General features: G+C 40.1%; 1 protein-coding gene across 1 annotated transcript; it reads right to left on the reverse strand.

Moving 5' to 3' along the window:
* Positions 1-6: 6 nt before the first annotated feature.
* On the reverse strand, positions 7-10,515 carry LOC129682288 (zinc finger protein 60-like; the record flags this gene model as incomplete). Its single annotated transcript, XM_055614535.1, is given in 2 exon segments — positions 7-2,989; positions 10,417-10,515. Coding segments are annotated over 2 exon segments (1,958 nt in total), but the record flags the coding sequence as incomplete, so codon positions are not given.
* Positions 10,516-10,917: the final 402 nt, after the last annotated feature.

Here is a 10,917-nt window from a genome sequence, read left to right on the forward strand (position 1 = left end):
AAAAAGTACATATTCACCATCACCTGGGCTTTTGATTTCTCTGCAGAAAAGCTCAAGCAATGGATTCTCAATGAAAATAAATTTGAAATTTAATTTTGGAGAATTCATGAGGCTTTTCCAAACTACCTGCTATACAATTTGCCTTTCACACCAGTTACAGTATGCCAATAAAAGCAAGAATACTGTAAAAGCTACTTTACAGATCATGTGCATAAATCAAATATTGTTTCAAGAATTCTGTATCGATTATAACCCTGTTTCCACAACTCTGGCTAGTACTGTGGCCAGCATTAAGAAATGAAGACAAAGTAAAAGTCCATTCTAATACAGCAACAAAAAAAGGATGCCTCAGATAATCCTAGTTCCAATAAGTGCTCTTCGTAAATTGGCTGAGCAGTGTTTGGAGAGTTAAGTTTATACAATGAACAGTTGCATTAAGGATGAGATAAAGCAAGAACATGACGGCTACAAAACCGACAAAGACATTCTCAGTATGGCGTCTTCTTAAGCATCAAACTTCCTACACTTTGATTCTATCAAGATTTCTTGGTATCAAGAGCATATGAATAACCTTATGTTGCTCAAATTCTAGAACAGATTAAAATTGTTCCCACATTCTTTTGAGTTACATTGAGTTCTTTGATGGTCAGTAAAATATCCATACAAAGGCTTGTCCACTTTTATTTTCTAATGTTGTGTAATCTCACCATTTACAATAAAGGCTTTTCTCTATTCTTTACATTCATAGGGTTTCAGACATATATGGAGTCTCTGATGAGCTTTAAGAACTCAGCTATTCTATAAATGTTCCTACATTCTTTGCATAGTTTAAGAATAGCATGGGTCCTTTTATGTTGAGGAAGGTCAAGGCCCTGGTCGATGGTCTTTCCACATTCTTTACAGTAATGGGGCTTCATAAAAATATGAATTCTCTGATATGCACTGAAGGCTGAACTTAATCTAAACATTTTCTCACATCTTACATCATAGCGTTTCTCACCAGTATGAATTCTGTGACATACAGCTAGTTTAGAATTACTGGTTTTCTACATTCCTTACAGCATAAGGCTTCTTGTGAAGATTAGCATGTCAAACCAAGTTTTATTTCAACTACAGGCCTTCCCACAGTCTTAACATTGGAAAGGTTTTGCACCAGTGTGAATTCTTTGATGTACTTTAAGGTCTCCACCACGAGTAAAGTACTTCCCACATTCTTTACATTCATAAGGATTCTTGCCAGTATGTATTCTAAAATGTCCAAGAAACTGGTAGTGATACTGAAAAGCTTCCCCACATTCTTTACATTGAAATGGCTTCTCACCAGTGTGGATTCTCTCATGGATTCTAAGGCCTGTACTACGAAGAAAGCCCTTTCCGCACACTTTGCACTGAAATGATTTCACATCAGTATGAATCCTCTGATGTTGGGTAAGCTGGTACTGAAGTCTGAAGGCTGACCCACACTGCTCACACTCAAATGATTTCTCTCCAGTATGAATGGTCTGGTGTCGTGTTAGTTGTGCCAGAACAGTGAAGGCCTTTCCACATTCCTCACATTGAAAGGGTCTCTCACCAGAATGAATTTTCTGGTGTTGCATGAGGTTTGAGCGACGATTAAAGGCTTTCCCACACTCATTACATTCATATGGTTTCACACCAGCATGAATAATCCTGTGTTCAACAAGGCTGGAGACACGCTTGAAGGACTTCCCACATTCCTTACATTCAAAAGGTGTTTCACCTGTATGAATTGTTTTATGGTAATTAAGCTGGCTGAAAAAATGAAAAGCCTTCCCACATTCTTTACACTCAAAAGGTCTCTCACCACTATGAAATCTCTGATGTCGAATGAGATGTATATTAAGTCTAAAGAGCTTTCCACATTCTTTACACTCAAAAGGTTTTTTTCCAGTGTGAATACTCTGATGCTCAGTAAAATTTGACCGTCTACGAAAGAATTTCCCACAATCCTTGCACTGATAGGGTTTCACATCAGTATGAATTCTTTGATGTTCACTAAGCTGGTACTTCCGTCTGAAAGCTGACCCACAGAGCTTACACTTGAAAGGTTTGTCATCAGTGTGAGTTTTCTGATGCTCAGAAAGGTATAGGTGAAGCCTAAAAGCTTTCCCACACACAGTACATTCAAAAGGTTTCTCACTGGTATGAGTACTCTGGTGTCGTATAAGGTAAGAGCCACTACTAAATATCTTCCCACATTGCTTACATTCAAATGATTTCTCTGAAGTATGAATGTTCTGGTGCCGAGTGAGCTGTGCCAACATAGTGAAGGCCTTTCCACATTCCTTACACTGAAAGGGTCTCTCACTGGAATGAATTTTCTGATGCTGCATGAGGTTAGATCGTCGATTAAAGGCTTTCCCACACTCGTTACATTCATATGGTTTCACACCAGCATGAATGATCCTATGTTGAAAAAGGGTAGAAACACGATTGAAGGACTTCCCACAGTCCTCACACTCAAATGGTTTTGTACCTGTATGAATGGTTTTATGGTACTTTAGCAGGGTGGGAAGATGAAACGCTTTTCCACATTCATCACATTTGAAAGGTTTCTCACCACTGTGGGATTTCTGATGTCTTGTAAGCTGTTGGTGGAGTCTGAAGGTCTTCCCACATTCCTGACATTCATAGGGCTTCTCTCCAGTATGAACACTCTGATGCTGAGTAGGATTTGACCTACAACCAAAGTACTTCCCACACTCTTTACATTCGTATGCTTTTTCTATAGTGTGAGTAAGAGTCCGGCAGGTGCGAGTAGGCATTTGTTCCTTGTTAGTAATTTGATTAGCATCTCCTTCTTGACAACCTTGTAGTCCCTTGAATGTATCATTGGGACCATTACTAAAATGGGAACCCGTAAGGTCAAAAGTTTTACTTAATTGCTTTACGCTCTGTTTGGGTGGCTTTATATTATAGATACAATTCTCTGGAGATATATTCTCAGCTTCATAACATGACTCCAAATCTGAAAGAAAAAGAGAAAGCAAAAATACTTTATTTTCCTGTAACACACACACATACAAATTCCATTAAATGAATGGCCAGACTCGAAAGTATTTTCTGAGAAGCTGAACAGGAGCAAGAAGAGCAGCAGTAAGGAAAGTGTGTGTACAGCAATACTAGTTAGAGCAGAACAGGTTGGGGAAATGGGAAGACATGTCTGCTTAAGGAGATGATAACAAACTAAACTGAAGTGATCTGTGTGCTTCTTGCATACTACAGGAAATACACACAAGTTGATGAAATTTTTTTAACCAAATCATGAGATAAAAAAATCTACACCACACAAATACATAATATCTGTCACACCATTCTGTGAAGGGTTTTGAACCTGTGGGAACATGATAGCCAGCTCTAACCTGACGGCACTGTGTTACTGCCTGCCCTAAAATGAACTGCTCTTTCCCAGTCATTAGTCTTCATATCTGAGTAATAATTTGCACAGGTTCCCTGTGATGACTAAAAATAAAAAAATAAATGTAGAATGGATCTAGGCATCCCTTAAGTGGCACTGACCTTTCCCTCTGGAATACTTGGAAGATCTTAGTGGACTGCAGGTAAGACAAGAATAAGACAGTGGGCTGTGAGTTCTTTACACCTGCCTTTGTTTCAGTAAAATATGCTCATCTATTTTACAAAAACAAAACAAACAAAAAACCCTTGCTTAGCTCTGTGTGAAAGAGATGAAATGGTTGTTTCATCACTGTACGGTAGGAAAGAAACAACTGTGGGAAGTAAAACCAGCTGTGGATTCCGAGGGCAGCTGTAATAAATGCCTTTCGATGTCCCCTTTTAAGTCCCCACCTAAAAAGGTGGCGTGCTTCCATGGGACATGCTCTTTGGTACTAAGGCTGCCTTTCCTTCTGCTAGCAGTAGAAATAAATTCATTTCATCTAAATTTGAACTGAGTCTGAGACTTTGATCTTTCACAGAAGATTCAAATGCCACAATAAACCAAATCAAGAGAAAGAAAAAAAAGCAATGCTACATAAATATATCGGTCATGCTTTAAAAAAACTGGCTTGGACTTGGATTTTATTTTACTTTCTTTTTGGTTTTTCGAGACTAGGTTTCTCTGTGTAGCCTGGGCTGTCCTGGAACATGCTCCATAGACCAAGGTATTCTCTAACTCAGAGATCCACCCGCCTCTGGCTCCCCAGAGTGCTGGTTCGTAACTACCTCTTGGCCTGGACTTGGGAATCTTAAAGAAGAAAGGAGGTAAAATCTGTAGTGGTGGTGGCACACAATTGTAATTAAAGCAATTGGGAGCCAGAGTTGAGTATGTCATGGATTCCAAGACAGCTTGGACTAAATAATGAGTGCCTGAGAAAAACAAGCCAAAAAGAAAACAAAAGGAAGGTGGTGAGGGAGTTCAATAGAATCTTTTTTAAGACTAGAAGGGATCTCCAGCCAGGGAAATAGGTAGGCTACCCTTCCCTTCCTCCAAATCCAATCCCCCAGTCTCATCCCCGGGTCTGTAGCCACCATCTACCATAGCCTGCCTTTCATCCATGTCCCCATCTCTAGTCCATCACACAGACCTACACATATCCAAGCTTCCTTTTCTCCACTCACTGCTTTATCCCACCTCCAACTCCAACAGGCTTTCTCTGGAAACCTGAAGGACGCTCTGCCCAGTGACACAAGCACGCTAACTGCAGAGCTTTACCTCCCCCTCTATTCTTCCAAGTCCAGTCCCCAGCTCTCCAGCAGACCATCTACTGTGGCCTCTCCTCACTCTGCCCCAATTCCCAGAGACTCAGCAGATCTTTGAGAAGCACCTGCTTTCTTCCTTACAGTGAACCCCTCAAAACTACCTGCCTATCCCATCCCAGTTCCTATGTGTCAGCTCCCAATACCAAGAAACACATTTACCCTGAACCCCAGTGGCTACACCTATCAGCGTCCCACAAAATTTTTCGCAGGGCAGTATACTGCCATCACACTCTCCTAAGAACTAGAGAGGACGAGAGAAACCACAGAACAGAAACTCAGCCAGCCAAGACAAGACCAGATACGAGCGCCTGCAGTCTTGCAAAACGCAAATGCTTAAGTGCCAGTGTAAAACACAATAACAGTGTGTCTGCACTAGATCTCAGCAACCGAGTCACCACAAGCCCCGAGCACTGTGACATAGTGGAAAAATAAAAAAGGGACATTAAAATGCCACTATAGGTATGGTAGAGATCATAAAAGAGGGAATAAATCCCTTAAACTATGAAAACACAAACTATGGAAAGAAATTAATATAATAGCTCAAGACCTGAAAGTGGAAATAAATCAACAAAGAAAACCCAAACTGAGGAAAATCTGGAAATGAAAAGTTTAGAAACTCAGACAGGAACCTCAGAAGCAAGCCTCTCCAACAGAATACAAGAGACAGAAAAGAGACACTCAGATGCTGACGAGAGAGAAATGGACACCTCCATGGAAGAACATGGCAACACTAAAAGCATTCCAGCACAAAAAATTCCAGAAAGTCTGGGACAATGAGAAGACCAAATCCAGACATAAGAGTAGAAAAACCCAAGCCAATGGCACAGGAAATGTTTTCAACAAAAGCACAGAAGAAAATTCCCCTAATTTAAAAAATAAGATGCCTATCAAGGTACAAGAAGCAATCAGAACATCAAATATACTGAAAAAGAAAAGAAAATCGTCGGATCCCCTCCCCAGGATATAATAATCAAAACATTAAATGTACCGAACAAAGAGTATTATAAGCTGAAAAGGAAACAAAGCAAGTAACATGTAAAGGAAGACATATTAGAATAAGACCTGGCTTCTCAATGGAGACTTTAAAAGCCAGAGGGGACTGGACAGGTGTTCTACAGACTATAAGAGACCACAGATGCCAACCTAGACTACTATACCCAGCCAAATTTTCAATCACCATAGATGGAGAAAATAAGACAATCCATTATAATACCAAATTTAAGCAATACCTATCTATAAATCCAGCCCTACAAAAGGCACTAAAAGAAAAACTCCAACCTCAAGAGGTTAACCACACCCAAGAAACCACCAGGAACAGTCCCAGACTACCAAATAAAAAGAGAATAAACACACTCACCACAATAAAATAACAGAAATCAACAAAAACTTCTCACTCATATCTCCCAACATCAATGGTCTCGATTCCCCAATAAAAAGACACAGACTAACAGAATGCATGCAAAAAACGATCCATTCTTTTGCTGCATCAAAGAAACACACCTTAATATTAATGATAGACATCACATCAGGATAAAAGAATGGAAAAAGATCTTCTAGTTCCAAGCAAACAAACCTAACAGGCAAGCTGGTGTAGCCATTTTAATATCTGACAAGACAGACTGCAAACCAAAACTAGTCAGAAGACATAGAGAAGGATATGACATGTTCATCAAAAGAAAATCCACCAATATCTATACACCAAACACAGGCCAACCAAGTTCATAAAAGAAACAATACCACAGCTTAAATCACATATTGGCCCTCACACACTGATAGTGGAAGACTGAAATATCCCACTCTTCAATAGACAAGTCATCCAGACAAAAACTAAACAGAGAAATGCTAAAGCCGCCATTACAAACCAAATGGTCCTAACAGATATTTACAGAACATTTTACAGAAACACAAAAGAACATACCTTCTTCTCAGCACATCATTGAACTTTCTCCAATATTGACCACATACTTGGATACAAAGCAAATCTCAAATACAATAGAAAAAATTTCAAATAACACCTTGCATTCTAACCACCACAGATTAAAGCAGGTTATCAATAACCAGATACAACAGGAAGTATACAAACACGAAACAACTCACTATTGAATAAAAAATGGGTCAGACAGCTATTAAGAAAGAAATTAAACTCTTCCTAATCGAATGAAGACTCAACCCACCCAAATTTGTGGAACATGAAAAACACAGTCCTAAGGGGTAATTTCACAGTACTATGGACTAACTTAAAGAAACTGGAGAACTTTCATACTATCAACTTAACACACCTGAAAGCTCTAGAACAAAAAAGACAAAATTACACCCAAAAGGACTATCTGCTAAGAAATAAGTAAACTCAGGGCTGAAGTTAGTAAAATAAAAACAACTATATATATCAAGAATCAATAAAACAAAGAGTTGGTTCTTTGAGAAAATCAGTATGAGTGACAAAATTTGGCCAAAGGAATACGAAAAGAAGATACAAATGAAGAAACTCGGAGACGGAAAAAAAGACATAACAACAGACACTGTAGTGATTTGGATAAAAACAGCCTGCACAGACACATATGTTTGGTCAGAGAGTGGCACTATTAGGAGGTGTGGCCTTCTTGGAAGACAAGTGTCAATGGGATGGGCCTTCAGGTCTCAGAAGCTAAAGTCAGGCCCAGAGGCTCATCAGTTCTCTTCCTGCTGCCTTCAGCTCAAGATGTACAACTTCTAGCTTCATCTCCAGTACCATGTCAGCCTGTATGCCACTATGCTTCCTGCAATGAGAATAATGGACTAAACCTCTGAACTGTAAGCTAGCTCCAATTAAATGTTTTCCTTTATAAGAGCTGTTATCGTTATAGTGTCTCTTTACAGCAATAAAACCCTGAGACAGACTGGCCAGGGACTGGGGCATTGCTGTGATAGGCCTGACTATGCTGTTGATTGGAGGAATGCGGACTTCGGCACTCTGGGCTGGAAAAGCAGTTGGATGCTCTAAGTGGAGCTCACTGGGCCATCCTAGTAGGAACACGGAAGACAGTGGTGCTCAGAGTAATTTCAACTGTAGTGGCCTGGCTCAAGAGGCTCATATTTCAGAAGAGAGGAAGTTTAGTGTGTGTCCTACAGACTGTTCTTGTGATATTTTGGTAAAGAATGTGGCTGTTTTGCCCTTGTCCAAAAAAAAAAAAATCTACCTGAGCCTAAAATGACAAGTTTGGATTAATGGCCCTGGCAGAGGAAATCAGAAAACACCTAGTACTGACTCTGTCATGTGGTTATTAGTGTTCGCTCTTATGCAGAGCTATAATGAAAAGGAGCAAGCTGAAGAAGGAACAACAGAAATGTATAGTTCAAGAGAAGAGGAGCACTAGGAATTAGAATGGAGCTAAATCCTGTGTTCAAGGAGATAAAAAAGATTAAAGTCTAATGTTAAATGGAATAAAGAGAGTGTTGACCTCAGGGCAAGATCAAATCCAGGTAAGCTTCCAACTTGTGAAAAGAATAAAAGCTCAGAGCTAATTAATCCTAGCACTTCATAACTAAGAGGCAGGTAGCTCTCTAAGTTCAAAATCATTGTGGTCTACAGAGAGATTTCCTAGATAGCCAATCTTAGACAGTGAAGAAAACCACTGACAACTGAAAGCTAATGAAGATGTAACTGAATGAGGGGCCATGTTCCAGTCCCAGCAGGCAGAACTTGGCAGCTTCGGCCACATGGTTCTGGCTTTAGAACCAAGGATAGAAGGGGTTATGGAATTTCCCTCCATGACCAAGAAAAGCTGCTGAGGCCAGACCTGTCAGGAGTGAACCTAAATGGAGGCCTAGAGAAGCCATTGTGTGACCCTCTGAAGGTGAAACATGAATGGTCCTGGGGAGCCTAAAATGTCAGCGATGCTGTAGCAGTGAGATAACTGCCAAGAAGGTCTGCTAACAGGGAGTGAAACAGACCCAAGAGAAAGAAGTTTCAACAAGCTGAAAGGAGTTGGCGATGTGAAGAACATTTTGACATAAGATGTGGAAATGCAGTGTTTGGAGTTTACCCAGCTGACTTTCAGTCTTGCTTTGGTCCAATATTTCCTTACAATGTTCCTTTGAAATGGTGATGTATATCATATGCCACAATATATTGGAAATGTGTGATCTCCTTTTTTATTTTGATTTTACAGGAGATTACAGTTAAGAGATTGAATGAATCCAGGAACAGACTTTGAGCTTCAGAAATCTATCAAGTTGGAGACTGTTATGGACTATGGGGACTTTTGAAGTTGGACTGGTTGCATTTCTGCATTATGATACAGCTACAAGCCTATGGGGGTGGGGGAGAGTAAGGAGCGGAATGAGGTAGTTTGAATGGGAAACACCTCATAGACTGATATGTTTGAATGCTTTGGTCATAGGAAGTGGCACTATTAGGAGGTATGGCCGTGTTGGAATGTCAATGGAGGCATACTTTGAGGCCACAGAAGCTCAAGCCAGGCCTTGTGGCTGAGGTGGTTCCTGTGAATCAAGATGTAGAACTCTCAGCTCCATCTCCAGCACCATGTCTGCCTGCATGATGCCATGCTCCCCACCACGATAATAATGGACTAAACCTCTGAAACTGTAAGCCGGCCCCAATTAAATGTTTTCCTTTCTGAAAGTGACCATGGTCATGGCAACTCTTCACAAAAATAAAACCCTAAAACAGGCAATAAGGAAATTCAGAGAATCATAGGGACATACTTTAAAAGCCTATACTCTACAAAATTGGAAAATTAAAAGGAACTCATAATTTTTAAATACATACTACTTACCAGAGTTAAATCAAGATCAGAGAAGCAATTTAAATGGACTTATAACTCCTAGTGAGATAGAATCAGTAATTAAAGTCCAGGGCCAGATGGTTTTAACACAAAATTCTACCAGACTTCCAAAGAAGACTGAATGTCAATATTCCTCAAATTATTTCTCAACAAAAGAAAGATTACCCAATTCTTTTTTTGAGGCCACAGCTACCCTGATACCAAAACCACATACACCAAACAAAGAGAATTACAGACCAATTTCCCCGATAAACTTAAGGTACAAAAGTTTTCAATAAAAATACCAAATAAAAAAACATATGAAAAAGATCATCCACCATGATCAAGTAGGCGTCATCCCAGAGATGCGGGGATGGGGGCAATATACATGTATTTATAACTGTATTGAACATGCACATATTGAGAAGTGCAACCCACCATATAAAAAAGCTGAGAGACAAAACCACAGGATCAACTCATTAGATGCAGAAAAGGCCTTTGACAACATTCAACATAACTTTATGATAAAAGTTCTGGGGACATTAGGGATACAAGGGACAAACAGAGAAACTTAAAGCAATTCTATTAAAATATGAAACAAGACAAGGTTGCCAACTCTATCCATACTTATTCACACACATAACCAATAATACAATATTTTTTAAAGTTGTAGAAGGAGGGTATCTGCTCCAGTGAGAGGGAGGAAAACAAGAACAACTTCAAGTCATTCCTGAAACAGAAGCCCCTTTGACAGCTTTTGCTATGACCTTGACTTCCTTCCCAGGGCTCAGGCATGTTTTCCACAGGCCCTGGAGCTTTGAGCGAAGTTTGTCAAATCCAGGGTCAGCTATGTGGGGCCTCTGACCACATGCTGTGCCTGGCAATGCTGGAGTCTCACCTTACACTCACTCACCTGGGCTCGGCCTCTCTGTCTCTTCCTTCACAACCATCCAGGGCTCTCTCTCCTGCTCCAATAAGGTGATCAGATCTGGTTTGCAAATCGAACTTCCCACTTCAAAGAGAAAAGGGGAAAAAAAAAGACACATAGTGTAAAGAATTTTTTTTTTTTTTTTTTTTGATATTTGCTCTTTCTAATTCTCCCAAGATGTCCTGAAGCTTGATATGTAGAGCAGGATGGCCTTGAACCTGATCTTCATCTTGCTGCCTCTGCCTCCCAAATGCTGGGATTAAAGGTATGTGCCACCATGCCCTGCCTGTATAGATTTTTCAAATACAGACTTACTTATTGTAAATGTCTATATAGCTTGCTATGGTGGAGCAGGCCTGTAAGCCAAGGAGGTGGGGGAATGAGCCAGGCTGTCTGGGCTCCACAGCAAGACCCTCAGAAAAACCATGAAAATTTCTAAGAGCCAAAACAATACTGAGGAAAGACCTTAGAGAAGGAAAAGCAACC

The sequence above is a fragment of the Psammomys obesus genome, unplaced genomic scaffold (assembly GCF_907164565.1).
Source record: "Psammomys obesus unplaced genomic scaffold, mPsaObe1.curated_primary_1811, whole genome shotgun sequence".
NCBI classification, from domain to species: Eukaryota; Metazoa; Chordata; class Mammalia; order Rodentia; family Muridae; genus Psammomys; species Psammomys obesus.